This window comes from Hesperophylax consimilis, chromosome 26, assembly GCF_061612785.1.
Source record: "Hesperophylax consimilis isolate HC1 chromosome 26, BYU_Hcon_1.0, whole genome shotgun sequence".
In the NCBI taxonomy this organism is placed as follows: domain Eukaryota; kingdom Metazoa; phylum Arthropoda; class Insecta; order Trichoptera; family Limnephilidae; genus Hesperophylax; species Hesperophylax consimilis.
Window position 1 is genome coordinate 16732715 of NC_142861.1, and position 21175 is coordinate 16753889.

General features: G+C 35.8%; 1 protein-coding gene across 1 annotated transcript; it reads left to right on the top strand.

The window, feature by feature from the left end:
* Positions 1-680: 680 nt before the first annotated feature.
* On the top strand, positions 681-14708 carry LOC149411201 (BLOC-3 complex member HPS1-like). The gene is made up of 3 exons (XM_089647643.1): positions 681-985; positions 12843-13033; positions 14364-14708. The coding sequence occupies exons 1-3, from the start codon at positions 863-865 to the stop codon at positions 14545-14547; spliced, it is 498 nt and encodes a 165-aa protein (XP_089503769.1). The 5' UTR covers positions 681-862; the 3' UTR covers positions 14548-14708.
* Positions 14709-21175: the final 6467 nt, after the last annotated feature.

The window sequence follows — 21175 nt, forward strand, 5'->3', positions numbered from 1 at the left end:
ACTTTTATAAACCTTTGCCAAATTTTTACCTAATAATATTCAAGCGCCAAAAGTTACTTAGAAATCTCTCTGTTTGCTTGATTATCCTGTATTGAGTTATCAATCAGCAAAATATGAGCATCCTTATATGGTAACCGGACAACTCCAAACAGTGGCAATTCAACACTTATGAAAAGTGATTGATTGGCGGGTTCTCACAGAACTTACACTGATACCTCACTGGTCGACCAGCCGCGTGCACTAAGAATGCGGACAATTTTGCACTGCGTAGACTCACACAATTCACCACAGCGGTATACAAATTATTTCAAAAGAATTAATGCTTTTTGGAAAACTTGTTAAATATTTAAATTGGGATTTGTTGATTTCATACGGACTCAAGTGGGATTGACCTCACTGTTAACCGACAAAACCAAGGAACATATGATGTCACGCATACCCCGCCCTAGTACGTTTTGGCAGGCTTTGAAAAATGCAAGTTTTAAAAATTATTTTAACTACGAAATCAAAATTTATCCTGGTATTTGAGTTGGAAGTTGGAAGACTGGAATTCCATATTGTCTCTTCGTCAGTGTAGCGCAAGAAGTCATTAAGTATCATTAAAAAAATATATAAAGTCAAAAAGTAACCTGATGATTTCTGTTTTAATAAAATTACATTTTGTACAATTAATGACTTCTTCCCCTCAAAGCAACTGTTCTTAAGCCAAAAGCATAAGATGTCTTCTTGTCCTCATGGTTTTCATAAAAAAATAAATCATATTGTTCAAAATGTGACTACACTGATTTTATGATCATCTCATGTGTTTGTATGCCTGTGCCAACTTCCAAGTATCAGATCCTTAACGCTGGCCACGTCTCCGATGATGAGCAAGTTCGTTGAGGAGTTCCCGGGGCTGGTGCACTTCCTGTACGTGGACCGGAGCACCCACCGCCTCACCGCACCCTCACTGCTGGACTGCAGCCACATGCTGTCCAGGAGAAAGGTAATTTCAAAGTCACTTCTTGTTCTGTTGATGCTTCTAGAGTACCCATGCTATTTTTCTTATATCTACATTTGAGGAGCTGGATGCAATAACTACTAATAGTTGTAGTTGTTTTAAATGCGTAGTATTCGCTTTAACTACTGTTCAAACTTTTTCGCGTAGCTCTGTCTGTGTGTAAGGGGCCGTTTAAGTATTATGTAAGTACTATAGGGGGGCAGGGGGGTCTTTGCTTTGCTTATTTTTGATGACATGGGGGGGTAGGGGGGTCGAGATAGTGATTATGTCAGCACTGCTCAGCAGTAGTTATTTTTTTTTACACATTGGCAACTGTGATATGATGCACTTTTACTGAGATAATACAGGCGGAGACCTCTAGCGGCAGAGTCGAAAAATAAGTAATTACGATCAAATGGATGGGTGGATGAAGCTTTACAGGGTAGAAGGCAGATGTCTCTGTGAGGTAGAGAGATGGACCAATCGTAGGCCTCGATTTAATCTCCCACCAATCAAGAGGATCCAGAGGATGCGGGGCGGCCAGTGGGAGTGGTTTACCGAAGCAGACAAAGGAATGGACTTTGAACCGGGAGGGGCTATCTCGATTTATTACAGGAAAAACGGGAACCTTGGTAGAGGGTAGTGCGATGACGTCATGGGTTTGGAATGCAAGGGTGTGGCGGAAACGGGATCGTAAACCATCGACGAACGAGGGGGACGTGTTTCAAGAAGGGTAAGGGACATAACGCGAAACGAACTGGGAACTGAGAGAAATTGGTAGAATCCTACGTTAAGACGTACCGGGAGTGGAAATCATTGGGGGAGAGGGCAGTTACACGCGTCAATTAAAAGAAAACAACAGAAATAAGGGAAAAACAGGCAAATTACGTAAGAAAAGTGGAAAAAAAAGCAAACATTGAACTTCTATCGTAAGCATGACGTGGAACCGCAAAGAAACAGCGTTGAGGTTACAGGAGAATGATGGCGCGAAGTTAGTTGCGAGAGGGATACCAAGGGAAAAAAGGTTGGCGATGTCAGACACTTGAAAGCGCTGATTTTGAAAAAAAATACGGACATGGTTTTGGGCCATTAGGACGCTAATAACGATCCAACGAGGTGATAAAATTAACCCGCGTCTTATGGAGACGAAAATACATTAAAATTAATGTATAAACAATTAGTGGGGAAATTATGAGAGAGTACGTTCGGGTTTGTTGTGACAGGTGATTAAGGCCTCTGATCGATGCGAGATGAAGTAGGAGAAAAGGACAGGAGATGGGCGTATAGAGGTACCAACCGAGGCGACGCCCAAAATTACAGGAAGGGGTCGCGAAAATCCAGTAATAATTCTTGAAAAAAAAAAACTGACCGAAAGAATAGACAGGATATCAAACCGATGCGATCTAGGACGGGGGACAAAAACATAAACGACGATGTAAACTGGGACGTCTTAACTAAAAGCAAGTATCGATGGGAGCCTAAAATAGAAATAATCGAAAAAAAAAATAGAATAGCTATATTAGACCGGTTGTAAGGGAAGAGAACTAAATGTTAGAAGTAGGAGACGATCGTACGCGGGAGATTTAACACACTGAGAGGGGGAAACGGACGTGTACACCGTTTGAATTGTCGGGAGGAATTGGTTTGGAAGGTAGAGGGGGAAACGGACGTGTACACCGTCTAAATTGTCGAAGGCATAGGGAAGAAGATCAAAACTAAGTTCGTGAAAGCGTTAAAAACAAAGCGTATCACATCATAAACGACGGCCATTAAATAAATTGTGCGGACACGATAGCATTTAAAATTAAAAAGGCCGGAATTCACATTACAAAAAGACAGCTCGCACTAGAGCGTAATATAGAAAACGCCGTATGGGAATACGGGACCGCTTCCCAGTCCGCGTCTGATCTTTCTGTCACATGAGACGAATGCCAAGGTGTTAACTCTCTTGGAATGATCAGAATGGCCTAATTAGCATGATGCGACTATGGACTAAATAGGAAAGAACATACGAGTCGATAAAGGTTAGAATAGCATGTATTTGACGTGATTAATGAGGAAACGGGACTATAAAAGGGCTGATTTTAGAAAAAACGGGAAGTCCTTTCGTGAATTTTAAGAGAGTTGAAAATCGCCGGGAACCGTTCAAACACGTCGCGCTGCTTGGTAATTATTTGTGGACTTAGGAAAATTCTCTAGTCAAAAACGTACAGTTAGATTCAGTGTTTGGAAAAAAAAATAATATTAGCATCGGACCTTAGAGGATTTTAGAATTTCAAAGAAATAGTTAAACACAGTATTTGGCGTAATAATAAATTAAGGTTGAAAAAATTTAATTAATTTAAATTCAGTGAAAAAAAAAAGATTAGAAACGACACTACGGTGTCGCGTTATAAGCCGAGTTGTTAATACGAAGTGTTGAAAGGGAGAGGGGAGACGGCTATAATTCGAGGTTAACGCGATCTTTCGTTGCCAGAAATTTAAGCTAGGAAAATGATAACAACAATAATTAAAGATAAAATAATCAATATCGGATTCAGAGAATTTCGGACCTCGGAGAATTATTCAGATTCAGTGTTCACGCCAACCCGCGAATTCAATCGAAAATGATAGAAATAATAATAATACTTTAGTACTGGTATGAAAAGGGAAAATTAAATCGCGTACTCCACTTCGTGCGCTAAATAATAACCATACCTCGTTATAGCAAATAGTAAGAACAAAAAAAAGTTATTACTGAGATTAGAGGACTCAATTCAGTGAGATAATCAGGGCGCGCGTTTAAATTAGGCATTTACAATCTGATAGAGGAATTATTGATAGGCGGATGGAAGTATAAGAACAGGTTGTTTTGCCGTCGCTATCCCGGTGGATTAGAGGAGAGGGGCTCAGGTAAGTAAATTGCACGAATATAATATATTTGCAGGACAAAGATGGAGGCTGCTAATCCGGCAGTTATTTTGAAGGCGCCAGTTGGGACCGTAATTATGTACGTATTATCAAATAACATATGTATGTGTATGTACGAATGAATGCATAAGCTGATAAAATAAATATCATTTATTCCATGACAAAACAATTATCAATTATTCTATGGACTAGGGACGTAACCGGAATTTGTCATTATAGTTCATTGTAGGTAAAGTACCTATTTATCGTGGGGATAATTCAAATAAGTGGGTCGACCGAACCGACTTTTGTAACACGATAATACAAAAGAAAAAAAAAATTCATTTCAAACCGGCTTTAAAATGGATAGGGCATTGACTCGAGTTGTGCTGAAAAACAGGTTGATTTATTAGGGTCTGCAGGGGCAGACGGCCTTGAAGATTAACTGAGACATTAGAAACAGCTCTGGAATGCGGAGTTGGTTTCAAAAAAAAATACGGCGGCTGAATGAATGGCTACTTGGGTAATAAAGGTTTGCTTCGAGGATACGTACATAACTAAAGTCATTCAACGGGAGGATCAAAAAAAAATCAGCTAGTGTCTGAGAATAATTGAAGTAATTATGAGCAGCAATTGAAAGTCTACGAACATAGCTAAATTCATTTAACGGGTGGAGCAAAAAAAAATCAGCTAGTGTCTGAGAATAATTGAAGTAATTTTGAGCAGCAATCGAGGGTCTACGAACATAGCTAAATTCATTTGACGGGAGTATCCCAAAATCAGACAGTGCCTGAGGGATAATCGAAGTAAATTTTGAGTTGCGATTGGAAGTCTACGAACATAGCTAAATTCACTTAGCGGGAGGATCCCAAGATCAGGTGGTGCCTGTGGGAAAATTTGAATAAGCAGGGTGGCAGCCAGGAGAAAGGGGAGACTGGGGACATGGCCAAAGGTCATATCTGAGTTGGTGATCTCTATAAATAAAATCATCAAACAAACAAAACCGTAATATATTTTTTTTTTTTAAAACTTCCGATTTAGTTGTCCGGGTTAAGTCTTCCCCAAAGGAAAAACTTAACCCTTCCACTCACTTTTCCACAAATGATCAGCTAGTCAATCAACACTATGTAAGTGCATTATATAAGTAAAATAAATACAAAACAATACAAGAACAACAACACGTCAAATCACCAGATATCAAATGGGAAAAAAAAAAATTCACCGTCTCCAGATATTTTCATATCAGAGGGTTCGGCTCGGTAGAACTTCTAACAGGGCCTATAAATCCTACTGATCCCTCAACATAAATATTTAAAAAATCTTTTGTTATCCTACATGTATTCAAAATGACCGACTTTTGCATCTTTATATATAAATTTTTTGATAGATCTAATACGCCTAAATTTTTAATTAGAGAGCTAGGTATAATGCCAGTAGCCGAAATAACGAATGGTAATATTTTTATAGTCTGAGAATGCCAAATTCTTTTTATTTCATTTCCTAAATCTGTGTATTTTCTTATTTTTTCACTAACAGATTTTTGAATATTACAGGAATTTGGAATAGCAACATCAATGATATAAGTTATTTTTTTAATTTTGTCATGTAAAACTATATCGGGTCTATTATGACTAATCGCTCGGTCTGTTAGTATAGTTTTATCATAATATATTTTATAAAATTCGTTTTCTAAAAATGAATTTGGTTCGTATTCATAATATGGTACTACATTACGGCAGTCAATCAAGTTATGTTTAATTACCAAATTTTGGTGAATTATTTTTAAAACTTGATTGTGCCTAAATGTATACTCGGACGGTGCTAATATAGAACATCCCGATATAATATGTTCTATAGTTTCCGGAAAAGCCAAACATTTTCTACACAAATCATCAATTTGATTTGTATCTTTGATTATATGCTTTCTATAATTTTTAGTATTAATGACTCTATCCTGAATTGCAAGCATAAATCCTTCTATTTCTGCGCTCAACTCTCCAATACTCAACCATTTGTTTGACTTAATTTTGTCAACATACGTTTGGTTGAGATAATTGAAGTGTTTTGCGTGTAAAATTTTATTTGACCAGGAATCTAATAATTCCTGGTTGGGATTTATAAAAATGTTGGCATTCTCATCGTATAAATTTAAAGGTGTAATATTTCTATCTGCCTTGCAAATTATTTTGTGCATTTCTGAGCTATGAGCTTTCCTATGGAAAAAAGTTCTTAGCATTTCTACCTGATTATGTTTCAAAGAAGTTATTTTGACTATACCTCTACCTCCTAAATTTCTAGGTAAATTAACTCGTTCTATAGCTGAATTTGGATGATGGCAATTAAACTTTGTTAGCGTAGTTCTAATTAATCTTTCTAAGTTATCTAAATCTGTATTAGACCATTTAATTATGCCAAATGAGTACGTTAATAGAGGTATTGCCCAAGTATTTATTGCTTTTACTAAATTTTTAGCAGATAGATTGCATTTTAAAATTTTCCTTATCCTAGTTTGAAATTTAATCCTAATATCATTTTTAATACTACTATGGTCTAATCTATTTGATTGTGGGTATCCTAAATACTTATAAACCTCATCCCTTTTCATACTAGTAATTTGGAAATTTCTAAATATACTCTCGTCCCCATCTACAATTTTGCCTTTCTCTATATGGATCGTTCTACATTTATTTATTTATTTATTTATTTATTTATTTATTTAGACGCCGTAAAAGGCTTTTACAATATACATGATTTATGTTTACAGTGGTTCACAGGAGCGAAACAGTATTATGTTAAACAGAATAATTACTGAGAAATTATGTTGAAAATTAAACAAGAATAACATCTGGTATACATAGGTACAATAGCATTTTTATTTTCAATCCGTACAGTAGTTTAGTATTGAGGTTATTGTTACCTTCAATATTGAATTTGGTTGAATTTGCTGAGAACTAAGAGTTAGCTCTATTGAAACAGGGCTGTCAGTAAGACATCTCATAACAATTTTGGAAAAAATTATAGTTTTGATTAAGTATATAAAATTATTAGATAACACTCTTCTGTCTGATATCTGATGTAAGTGCATAGTTTAGGTTCTGTGATAACTTATGAATAGAATGGTATTATGCCTAATAACATTGATAATTACGAGAGAGGTATGTTATTATAGCCTTCTTATAGCTATATTCCGTGCAGTTGAACACATCTACTACTTCTGAGAAAGCATTGCCAACTGCATGCAATCTAGGTATAAGCGAGTTTCTAAATGACTCAGTCCTGATATTGTTATTGAAATTAAAAAGAATTTTGGATCGAGTGGTTCTAGTGGGTATATGGAAGGTAATTAGGCTTAATATATCAGGGCTGTCTATAATACCATTGACAATTTTAAAAATAAAAGGACTATTTATCTAAAATATTTATCTAAAATATTTATCTAAACCAAATGTCATTTTGATATCATCTGAAAAGTTTTTAACTACCTCGATCATTTTCTCTAAATTTTGTTCAGAATTCGAAAATAATTTTATATCATCCATAAATAATAAATGCGAAATTGTACTACTCTCCCTTGTATTACCCTTAACTTTTATTCCAAACTTGCTTTTAATTAACATTTTAGATAGAGGATTCAATGCTAAGCAAAACCAAAGAGGACTCAATGAGTCTCCTTGAAAAATCCCTCTTTTAATTGAAATGCCCGGTATTACTATTTTCTTACCTTTTAAATTGATAAGTAAATTGGTATTCCAAAAGGACATAATATTTTCCAAAAAGCTAATAATAATGGGGTTAATTTTATATATTTTTAATACTTTGATCAGCCACGAGTGCGGGACACTATCGAAAGCCTTTTGGTAGTCTATATAGCAAGTATGTAAATTACGTTTTCGAGTTTGAATCTGTTTTAGAATTACAGAATCGATAACTAATTGTTCTTTACATCCCATATGTTTTCTGCGACAACCTTTTTGTTGTTCAGATAAAATATTTTTTTCATCTAAATGAGTATATATTAAATCTGTTAAACAAGAGGTTAAAATTTTGTATATTGTCGGTAAACATGTAATGGGTCTGTACTGAGAAGGATTATTAATATTTTCGCTTTTGGGTAACATATAAGTAATACCCTTAGTTAGAAAATTTGGAAAATTTTGAGGTTGACTGACAAATTTTGAAAGATTTTTTGCCAAAAGAGGATGTAAAGTAGTCAGACGTTTGTACCAAAAATTATGTATCCAATCGCAACCCGTGGCTTTCCAATTATGAGTATTTTTAATAATTTTGGTTAACAATTCAACCGATATATTAGAAAAACTCATTTGTTCAATACCTGAAAAATTGAGTTCTTCATTTTCTATCCATGGAGTTGACTCGTTATGTTTTATATCTTTACTCCAAATTTTAGTCCAAAAATCGCGCATATCTGATTCAGATGGTAACGGAATATTATTATTCGAAATAATATTTTGTTTATCGTCAAGTTTGGAATAAAATATTTTTTCATTTTTCTGAAATAATCTATTATTATTTTTTTTATTATACGTATAATTATATCTTTTTAATCTACTAGCTTTTACGCCTAATTTTTGTTTTAATAAATCCAATAAATCATTGATTATATTTTCATTATTATGACTATCAATGTTATAACCAAATTTTCTACAAATTTCATCTACATGTCTCAAAATTTTCCTACTTCTATTTCCATTTTTATATTCTATTACTCTAGCTATGTTACTTCTTAAAAATACTACATCATTTTCTAATCTGATCTGCCATTCTGGTTTACTATAACTATATGATCTATCGTCAGAGGATGATAATTTAATTCCTAACTTATTACAAACAGTAATCGCACTAGCGTATACTATTGTATGAAGATCTAAAAAACTAATTTCGTCAAATATGATTTTTGGTAAAATTATGTTATTTAATTCAAAAATTAATTTAGATAATTTCTTTGACGTATGCAATTTCGGTAATTTTGGTCTAACTGTTGGCTCTACATCTATATATCTGTTTATATTATTATGAAGTAAGTTAGCTAATTCTACTACATTTTCATCAACAAAGTTTAAATTTGCAATGTTGATTTCCCTAAGATTATAAATAACGGCTAAGTTATTTGAATCTACTGTAATATCATTGGACATTTCGACTAGAATATTATCCAAACTATCTACATTCAATGCATCTGATATGACATTGTTACTTGTGTTAATTTGTTCTAAATTATTTCCCCTTTGCAATCTATCTGCTACTTCTCTTTTAATCTGTTCTAATGTGACTACAGAAATTAAATTATTTTTGAAAATAGCTCGCTTTTGGTCTGCTAATCTTTGTTCGCTTACTTGGGCAATCGGATAATTTTGTGAGAAAAGTAAATGTAATTTTTTCCTATATAACAACATATCTGTTTCTACTTTGGTTACATAAAAATATGAACGAACAATGAACATATTGACATCGTTCGTCCATTTCATACGCTGTCTAGGAATACCTGCTTTTGTTTTTTGGGGTCTTAGACTATCCATGTTCATCTGTACAGATGACATAATAATCCCCTGTTCATCTACGTTGGTTGCAAATGACATTGTTGTCATTTTGCAAAACAACTTGGAGATGATTGTATCTTTACTACTACATTCCAGTAACCAAATCAATAAATAATTTTCAATGTGACCAAATTAAATATTCTAATCAAACTACCTTTCGACATAACAAATCTATAATTTCTAATTCAACTACCTTTCAACATTACGAATCTATGATATATTATATTCCAGAAAAACGTTATCAACATAAAAATATATTTTTATTTTTTTCAAATGAATGTCAAATATTGTTGTTTACCTTGGTTACTGGGGTCCTCAAATAATTTTTTTTTTAAATCCTATTTATTTACCTAAATATCCTATGGCTTACTGGCAGTTTATTTAATGCGTTATCTGATATAGGTACTCTTCTTTAAATATTTATATTTTTTGGGATCAAAGCTAATTCTTTTCTATCTGATATTACAAAAAATAATCAGAGAGCAAATGCAAAGTATATGCCTAAACTAGCGTTGCTAAGCAATTTGTGTATCGTAATTATTAGCATTTATATTAGTATTTATGTATCAAGCGAACTGGTTGGAATTCACAACTCCTTCTCGGCGATGCTTGGTCTGGAATGTACTGTATAAATAGTACATTGCAGATTATAAAAACAAAACAAAGTAAATTTATATATATTTCTTGATATGTACTGTCTGCAGGGGGGATGTATGTGGTCTGGTAACTATCGTGATGATACACTACGGCTGCATACACGCCCTCTCACAGGATGGGAAGCAGCCTAGGAAACTGCTCTCCACAAAGACCGCAAGTATATTTTTGCATATAGAACGAAACCGGTTCGTACTAAGTAGACGTAATTCTCGGAGGAGTTGGAATCTGGGAGCGTGAGACCCTGTTGAGATTTGGACGTAGTATGTGACGACCACAGGAATGGTCAACTAGGACACGGTGACTTAGGCACCAACTAGGAGATTGGGTCGAGTGATCATGCCAAACCCAGACCGATACGGATCATTTTCACGTCTTGCAGGAGGAAGGAGCCAGATTTTTGCTAGCAAAGTAATATTCCGAGTTCGTCATATATGCAATAACCGAATCGTACTAACACGCTTGAAATTAGTCCCATGTTATCCCATCTAGTAGGAGAGGTCGGCGATCCAGAGGTCCCGGAGGACAAATTATGATTGTAATGTACTAACAAATTATGTTTGACTTTCGTTTTGTGTATTAAGGTTTTATGACAGGTCGGTAGGACGGCCTAGTAGAACTTCTAAGGAGATCAGATTAGGGAAGGTAGACAGTATAGAGAAAGCGGGGGTTTTAGGTATTTTGATCCAATTTCGATTCGTTAACTTTGAAATTAACAACTCTGACCTCACCCCTGTCCTAAAGAGAACTAGGGGTTACCAAACAAAGTAATTAAAACCCGATACCATAAAGCAAAAAATCACACAACGTTTGGTGGGATTTAATTACAACTAAATACGAGGGAGTTACGTTGAAGGTCGTAACCGGCGTATTAATTAACTAAGTACATTTGTCGTTATATAAATGTATATATATTACTTGAGAACCATGAGTAGCCTTCGTAGCTACCGAAGGGAGAAAGAGTTCTGAGGATATTTTAATGCCGGTGGCCTAAGGTCACTTAGGTATTACAAAAAAAAATTAAATTCAAAGGGTGAAAGGAAGAGACATCTCACAACCCACACATTGTCTATGTTTGAAAACCGAATACATATTCGGGGATTCCCACAAATAATTAATACGTTTAGGTACTCACTTAAAAAACAGAATACATTAACAGAAAAATGCATATAGGTACTAATTTTTACGTAAGCATGGGAGGGGGGGGGGGGGGTAAGAGCTTTGCTTACTTTTGGTGACAAGGGGGAAGAGGTGGTAAATAATTGTAATAAATCTGCTTACGTAATACTTGAACGGCCCCTAACCTACAAAATTAATATTTACACAGCGGATAAAGAAGGGATTGGAGATACCGAAAAGGTAATGAGAGCAAAAACAGCTTTTGGGCGTTTAAGTTGTTATTGCATCCATCTCCACAATTATAATGTAGCCTTACTAAATAGCTAAAATTCCTAGGTATTTCTTAGCCTTTGACCTGTAAATTTCCTGTATTTTTTTTCTTCTTTCAACCCACACAGGAGGCCTCGAGGAAAATAATTTCCCCTCCAGGGTCTATTTCATCTATGGGAATGCTGTTTGGAGGGTTTTTTAAAGGAAAGGAAGGAAAGAAAGTTCTCAGAAGGAAAAAGGTATGAGCGACGGGTAGGAATCTAGAGATCAGTGGGTTCAGGAGTGACAAACCAACCTCTCCCGGTCCGGCACGCCACGTAGCTCCTAGGAAGGCGCACCCTGAACACACCTCACCCAATGAACCTGGGCACCCCTGCTTAATCACCAAACGTGGCGAACCACTTGACCTATGGCAGAGGTGTTTTTTATCCAATAAATAGTTCTCGAAGCGGCGATACCCAAACCCGCCTCCCAAATTGTAAATCGGATAAAATTCCTCCAAATTGGATAACATAAACTAACCCATTATTTCAAGCTTAATTGTATTGGGGTGACGTTTGCCTTAATAATAGCCAACGTATGACCCGAGTAATTGGTGGGCACTCTTCTACAATGTGCTCTTGGTGTAAACCATTCCAAGTGCAAAGACCAAGTCGCCATTTTTACATCATATAAGTATAACTGTTATGACTGCACTGGATGCGGTTTAATATTGTCAAACACTTTCTAAGAGAGAGAGAGAGAGATAGTTTTCTGTTCTATATCAGTCACATAGTACAGGGTTTTCCAATAAGAGGTGTTATTTTGATATTCAATCGTAAAAGATCAATGGTTTCGTTGCTTGTATGGCACGTAGCGCCGTCTTGTTGAAAGTAAACGTTGTCCAGATCAATACCATCCAATTCCAGCCATAAAAAATCATTAATCATCTCTCGATAGCGCAATCCATTCACCGTAACTGTACTTCGAACATACTCATTTTCGAAAAAGTAAGGTCCAATGACTCCGCCGGACCATAAACCGCACCAAACAGTCACACGTTGAAAATAGAGAGGCTTTTCAACAATAACTCTTGGGTTTTCCGAGCCCCAGATGCGACAATTTTGCTTGTTGACAAAGCCACCGAAGTGGAAATGGGCCTCATCACTCAAGATGATTTGCATTTGATTCACTCAAGTGAATTTTAATAATTTCAATGCGTTGTTGAAGCGTGTATCGTTCCATTTTTATTAATGGCGTAGTTTCTACTTGTCAAATGTTAAAAAATGACAGCTTCAAAAGTAACATCTACCGAAATAGCGGGCTATTCAAAATAACACTTCTTATTGGAAAACCCTGTATTTACGCTTACCTAACCTCAAAAATTATGTTAGATCTGGCAGATGGTGGAGCGGGGCTGCGCAAACGTGCGCGCCGGCCATCTGGCCACCATGTGGAAGGATGGGTCCCTACATTACGCGCACTTGCTATGGTGGGAGGACGCGTGTGGTGCTCCCCTCAAGCCCAAACCCCTAACTACCCCCGTGCTGCCCACCAACAACCACACGCCAATGCAGTACTACAGGTGAGTCTTCTTCTTTCGTATGGAGATTAGAGGGGAATATCTAGGTCTGTCAGCCAGTCTAGGGCCTCAGGTGTCGCCCTGTGGACTTCATCAATCCCGCCGGGGAATGAATGGAGCGGGCATTCGTTGACCATATGTTCGGTGGTTTGCACCGCACCACATTCACACATCGCCGACTCTTTAAGGCACCCACCTTTGAATTATATGGGCACAGCATCTGTGTGAGCACCTTCTCCTATTGATGGCAGACCAGAATTTAGGAGGCTGTGAGAACCCAGTCTGTCAGTTAGTGGATTGTGTACGAGATGGGCATTTCCCACATCAGCCGATTGCCACACAAGTTTCTACCTATCTTCTGGAGTGAAAGGTATTCAGAGGAGCCTTTCTGCTTCCACCCAGAAGGGTTTACGGGACTTCAAGCGGCATGCAGGGTGAGAGATGAAATCATTGTGCAAAGGTAATGCACTTTTTTGCAATGCCTTCTTGTATTATATTTATGGGTAAAAGGTAGAACTACCCTTACCACCGGAAGTGTGTTAAGATAAGTTGTAGGCAGAGGCAGTTGATAGCTTATTGTGCACCTGGCTGTCCATGGAATCCTGAACATTCTTCATTAGCACTACATATCGAGGATGTCTATCGGTTTCCTTTCTGCGTCCTCTTCTCCTACATTCCAGTGACATAATATAACCCTGTAGTTCTCTGTAATATCGGTAGCTTTGAATTAATGCTACTAGTGCCATCTGTGTTTAGCTCAGCCAACCAATAACTAATATATCACACTAACCAAATACTGTAGAATAGTTGTAATACCTCCAACTTCTGACATTTCCCATAGATTCTGATGGCAGTATATTACACTGGCGCTGCCTACAGGCACGAGTTGTGAGGCTTGGTTTTCTTTCATGAATTTTAATGGATTTTATGCATGATTATACCATGCTACACTAGCGCCTCTAGCAGCCAGAATTGCGAGCCAATACAAATAAATGCTGCCAATATTTTACTGGAGTTGGACGTATTTACTATCCACTTGAGCGATGAAGACTTCTGGGTGTTTGGTTTTCGATTTAATTAATATCATACCACCAAATATTAATATGGAAATAAATTGCTTACTGCGGTTTAAAGCCAATGAATCCTCCTAGATTTCATTGCTTATCCCATATTGTGTGCTTTTATAAAATACTTCTAAAAAATCATATAATTTGTATTTCATTTTAATTCGTAAAAATCGCCTACCCAATTTTGTGTAGCTATCGCCGGAGTGGTTATTAATATTCTAGGGTATTTTTGCTAACCTATCTTTCTGTCTTGTCTTATCTTCCAGCAAGCTGACGTCTGCCTGTTTCCCCGGCTCTGCAGCTCCGTCTTCCAGGGGCGTGCGCTGCCTGGAGCTCTACTGCGTACACCTGGGTCTGCTCCCTGCGGGAACAGCCCTAGGGCATGCCCGGCGGCTGGCTGCCACTGTGTCGGACCTGTGGGCCCCCGCGCATCCTGCTGGACTGCTGTAGGGAACAAGTCTTATGAGATTCAATTTGCTTTACACACTGAAGAGATGCATAATCCCTAGAAATGTGATCAGTCTATGTGCACCGATTTAAAAGAAAACCGATTTCTCATCAATTTACCGAGAATGGTAGATCAATTATCGCCCTAGCGAAAGATCACCATTCTGATTAGCAAGGTACTTCCCCAATTACGCCATTGTCCCACTGGCTCCAGTAAGTCGAGATCAGTTGAGACTCTTGTGCAGTATTCACATCGATAAAAAAAGAATGGAACATGAAATTGATTATCTCCAAAAAAAAAATTAAGGTAAATTTGACCTTATTTTATGCTCTCCAGACACTTACATCGTTTTATCTCTTCAGTGGATTTAGAATTTGTACTTTAATGTTGCCAAATGTCAACTAATAATTTTAAATTTTTATTTTTTTATATTTTTTATTAAATAGACTGGGGTAATCAACAGCCCAAAATTTTATTGTTGTATTTTTTAAATGTAGGTATTAATGCACGCTTTCTTGCCTCAAGCAACAATGTATGTTTTCTAATATTTTCTTGCCAAAAAAATTCAATTGTCACAGAATATTATTTACGTAGTGATGGGCATAATTGAGCCATTCATTTTGAAACAGTTGAACATTTCAACAATCAAATTTCTCACTTTCAAAATTTAATTGTCGTATAAAATTTATTCAAAACATTTCAACTCTGAAATAGGTACCTAATTGAATCTAATTAATTCATTCCATAGTCTTAAATCACTACTAAATTTTTTTTTTTTTTACTAATTCCCGTTGTGTGTCTGTCCTGTTATTGTTTTGTTTAAATTTGAATAAAGATCGGTGTTTCCAAATTAATAAACAACTTAAAAAGGAAACTTTTGTGGGTAATAACCGTTAATATTTTCTGATATTTACTTGGAAATCAATAATGGCGTAGGTAATAAAAATGAAATCTATTTGTTTTCGTTGTAAGTACCTACTGAAAATAATATAAATTTATCGTCTATGATTGGCTTCACCGCAGTTCAGGGGGATATAACTCCGATCGAAAATTGGAACTGAAATATTGTGACGTATATGATTGCCTAACTATATCCACCAATGAAAAACTCTGAAAGTCTATGGAATAAACTTTCAGAGTTTTTCATTGGTGTATAGTATAATAAGTAGGCTCCGAATGAGAATTTTACCGTCTATATATTGGCATATCTATGGTTTTTAGACCAATTTGTTTCATACAAAAAGCCCGAAGATATCGATCTAGTGAGTGGTTTCTTTATGCCGCAGTTTGATGATGCATTCAGAGGGCGAAACAGCCGTCACTGGTAATACATAATAATTACACAACAGAACATGTTTATAAATAAACTGTTTTTTTGTAAATTTAATGATAATATCATTGTATTTATATAAAAGAAAAAACAAAAACATTCATGTGATTAATATTTTAACAGAAAATTATTTTAATTCTCATTTTCAATATCGGAACTGATAATACGCCAAGAATTCAGACAAGTGATAAAGTACCTACCTATAAATTAGTACATTTTCTTAAATATGTTTTGTAGATCATTCTGCAGCAATTTTCCTTGTTCTGATATATTCTTTACTTATAAACTAGCTTTAGAAATCAAACAATTATAATATTTTGATATTTTACAGGTCTGCATTAGTATATAGGTACTAGTGATTTGTCGATTCTCCAATCCTTTTATAAGAAACTCCAAATTTTATTTTAGTTTTTGAGTTTCGTCACTAAATTTGAGTGTTTTTTTCAAAATTATTACATAGCAATTGATTTTAAACATTAATTTTTGGTTATATGAGTATTTTGCAAATGACTGTTAGAATTACGCCCTTCCATCGAATTGATTGATGTGCCCATCTGTATTAAAAGACTGTCAAATTATAAACCATAGAAAATAACAAATATCCCGCAAATTTTTGCATTCCTTTTTCAAAACTAGATGTGCTTGGTGTAGATAGAGTAGGTACTTTACGCAATTATTGTTAAATTTTGTGCCATCTTGAATAAGAACTTAAGGTAGGTACCTAATAAATTTTCTAATGTGCCAAAATAGATTTTTTTTCACATTGCCTGCATTATGGTAGTATAAGTAACTACTGATAATTCGTATTAATTACATTTGGATCGTACTTACCAATTATTTTTAATTGAAAAAACATCGCGGCATATTGCTGGTATATTATACTTATGTTTCCATTAGGTTAAGTTGTTATCTTATTGTTAATAAGTTTATAAAAAATGCTAAAATCATTCCAGTTATTTTATTCTAGTCCAAAAAAGTCATTGATTTCATATTCTGTAAGAACAATTGATTAAATTTCGTACTTTGCATTTTTTGCTCTAAATCATAATATTTTTTTACATCATTATCTACGTCAGTACCAAAAAGAAAAAATTGTTCTATTCATAATAAAATTAGTTAAATAATATATAGTTTTTTTGTGGCTTTTTGTTTATTTATATGTATTTGCTTCTAACAATGTTGTTCAAATCTACAGGGTGTCCGGGGGTAAAGTGCACTAACTTTGAGAGGGGTGATTCTAAGTTCTAAGTGATAGTATACAAGTAAAAAGGATGAATGACTTTTTATGGAAATTCCAACTTTTAGGGTACTTTTCAGGTAAAAACGTTAAATCGACCCGCCGTGTGGGTCTGGCATTATTATTTTGCGCTGTTTTTTTATCAGGTAAGTTTGTACCTCACACTAAGGATTTTTAGTAGGTATGTATTTTTGTATGGGAAAAAAATTGTTGCGATTTTGGAAAAATTTATTAATCTTTTTTACTTATCATTAATCTTATCATGTAGAATCACCTCCCGTTAGTGCACATTACCCCCTAACCCCCTATATATTAATCCATTTATTTAAAGAAACTATTTTTATTTAATGGACTTCATTTTTTTTCTGTCTGTGCCATTATATAGGTGTATTTGTGCCATTATATAGGCGGACCTGCACACAAAATGTATTTTTTTTTAAACATTTACTAAAAACATGAAACATTGGGGTGTGGCCATACACATTTGTATATTCATACAATTTTTTTTGTTTTCCATGGCCGATGGAAAACATTTTTCGCAAGGGTGTTTTATGTAAATATTTTTAAAAACCAAATCCTTTTGTGCGCAGGAGACCCGCCTTGATACAATATACCTTTATAACATTGTGGATTTTGTCACTTTTTAAAAACAATTTATTTAGTCAACTTGTAAGTACCTATTTGATATTGTTTGTTTCAAATGTATTCATAATATTGTCTGTATTTAATTATATTTTAAAATAAAAACTTGTACTAAAATCTATGGTTTTTTGCAACAATTATTTTTCCCCTATTTCCCCAGTTCATTTTACTTTGCAGTTATTTATTCTCTCGTCTTAACTAACTAACCCAACTGTTAAACTTTAAGGGTTCTTTATCCATCGGAAGACACAAATAATATTTTGAATTGTGTGAATGTGGGGATATATACAAACAACAGAACACATTGTTGAAGAACATTCTCTTTAGTTTCCTAGAGGCAACCCAGTATAACTCCGATCGAAAATTTGAACCGAAATATTGTTACGTCATATGATCGCCTAACAAAATCCACCAATGACAAACTCTGAAAGTCTATGGAATAAACTTTCAGAGCTTTTCATTGGTGTATAGTATAATAAGTAGGCTCCGAATGATAATTTTATTGTCTATATATTGGCATATCTTTGGGGACCTGGTAAGGAGACAATGAAAGATGAGTCAGTAGAATTGCGCAGTTGGGAGATTACTTTGGACCGATGACGATGACACCAGGTGTAGGCGGCGATGGAGTGGTAGAAGCGGTGATCAGTGAGTCGACACTGCGTTGGTGGAGACCGGACTCGTGAATGTGTTCAGCACTGGTGAAGACGTGGAGTCTTCCGGGTACTCCAGCGTGAACAAATTTGCCGAAGGTGCGATAAACCTGGTCGGCAGATGTACGGGAAATGTAGGCCGGCGAAGGTGTCGCAGGGTCTATGCGCGCTGGCCTGGAATGATAGCCGGGGCCAGGGCGCTGATGTGATCCCGAGGAGTCGAGCTGAACCAAGTTACTCCAGATGCCATTGACTTACTGAATAACCACTTCATCCCACAAAGAAGCTATGGCAACACCTACAACAGAGCCCTTGAGGTTTATACTAGCGCCATGCAAAGTTTGGCTCATAGCCTGCCCTGATAATGCTTGTCTAGAAGTATGCAGGGACATTGGAGAATTTTGAGTTGTTTTTATAATTTAAATGTAGTTTCTTTTAAAAAGTAGTGTACGTCGAAGAATTTCCCATTCCCTTCCCAATTTCTATACTCCTTCATTGATTGGTTCAACTCTTCAAATAATGTCCTTACTTTTACTTGCTCAGGTCATCAGGTTCGCTGAGAACCCAGTTACAGATGTGTTACTGGGACCCCAACGACTTCTTCTCTTCCTTTTTTTATATTCATCCGCTGAATGTTACCAAACTATCCATGTGTTAATTTCAATCAGCATCGCATGCATTTTGGATCACCTCCAGGTAAAACATGGTTTTACGACACGTCTTGCCTCAAAGTTCTCAACAAAAATAAACCTTAAACCAGTCACTAGATCTTTATTTATTTATTAACAGACATCGTCCAAATTACAAAATAATAACACGAATAAAGTAAAATGAAAAATACAGGAGTAGACAAAGGTACATGAAAGCAAGAACATATGGTAGATATAATATAAGAAAATAAAGTGACAAGTCGAATCAAGTCAAGAATACGCTGTGGGTCAGGACCACAGGACACTTATAATATTCCGTCACTTGTTTAGCGACTGGCAAAAATCATTCAGACTTATCCCAAAAAAGTTAAGGTTTTGACTTGAGTTGACCAGTCTACACATTCTGGACAATGGTGAATAATATCCATAATTTGTCGAATGATGGTTGAGGAAGAGCAGTTCATTATTTCTGAGTCTTTGCGAGGGGATATTGAAGGGAATGAGTTGCAGTAGAGTAGGTGAATCAATAATACCATTTATAATTTTGAAGAAGCAAATGAGGTCATTTCTTTCCTGACGGACTTCCAAAGGAGAGAGGTTTAGAGTTAGTTCAATTTCATCATATGAGTATTTGCCTTTTTCTAAACCTAGCCTCCTAGCAATCCCTCTTAAGAACCGATGTTGAACAGATTCAATGCTTCGAATGTGGACAGCATAAAAAGGAGACCAAATGACACAAGCATATTCAAGATGGGGGCGAACCAATGAGCAGTAAAGAGTTCTAAGGGTATTTACGTTTTTGAAGTCCAAAGTGATTCTAGTGATGAAACCAAGTAGTTTGAGGGATTTATTAACGATTGCAGTTATGTGATCCCGAAAAGAAAGCTTGCTATCAAAAAAGACACCAAGGTCTTTAATAGATGTAACAGTTGCTAAGCAAATATTATTAAGTTTGTATTTAAATAGATCGATATCTTCGGGCATTTTCTGTCCGGATCCGGACCGCTGACCTATTTTGATAATTTTTCCCGCTCTTTGTCTTTGCTGCCGTCAATTCACCAACGGATGTGCGGGCGTAAAACGCAAGATCGTCAGTCGTCGGGTAAGACTAGACTAGACACCTATTGAGAACCAATGCAAAATGTAATGAAAATTTGATTTCTTACCACTGAATCATTCATCAAACTGTCCTTTGCTGCAAACTCAATCCTAATCTCGAGAAAATAATGCAAGAAGTGATGAAAATAATAAACTTTCTTCCTGTAAAGTACACTTTATTATTTCAATTGTTAAGCCGGGGGGAGGGGGAGGGGGAGGGTTGTTAGGCTTTTTCCCTTCTGGACCGCGACGGTCATGTATTTTAAAAAAACGGACCCCTAATGAAAGTAATTGGTGACTCCTGCTATACACCAATGAAAAACTCTGAAAGTTTATTCCATAGGCTTTCAGAGTTTTTCATTGGTGGACAATATACATTAGGGTTGATATCAGCACTCCATTGTGAACTACTAGTTTCGCTTCTTTGGACAAGTTTTTCATTGGTAATCGTGATTAGGTACCTACTGAATTCAATTTTTATTGCATTAATTTCATCAATGTCCTTATCAGCCATTCCATCTTTCACAAACACAAACTCTTGCACTTACTCCAAGGATTCACGGTTCATAATTATATTGCAAAAACATTATGCAAATTAAAATATTACAAAAGTTGATAATAATTCTTAAAATAATAATACCCGACATTTTTCTCTCCATTTTGTGCTAACATGCTAAAATCACCCTTGTGTTCAAAGAGTAAGATTCATTTTCATGTGCAGAATTAGTTTCAAGGTGAGGATTTAGCCGCTTCTATGCAATGCTTTGACATTACCTGGCAAATTCTCCCGCCAGTTCAAAACGGCGCCTCTCCGATGGCGGGCATCTTAAATCGTCGCAATGTCTGCAAATCGGGGGTCGTGTACAATATTCCCGAGTTGGACGAATGTAAAAATAAATTTAAAAATGGTCGCGTTAATCCATTCGTGTATTTGTTTTTCATTTGGCCAATCCCGGTTCTGTTGAGGGGAATGAGAAAAAGCATCACAATTGAGGATTGCGGAACTAATTTGAACGAGAA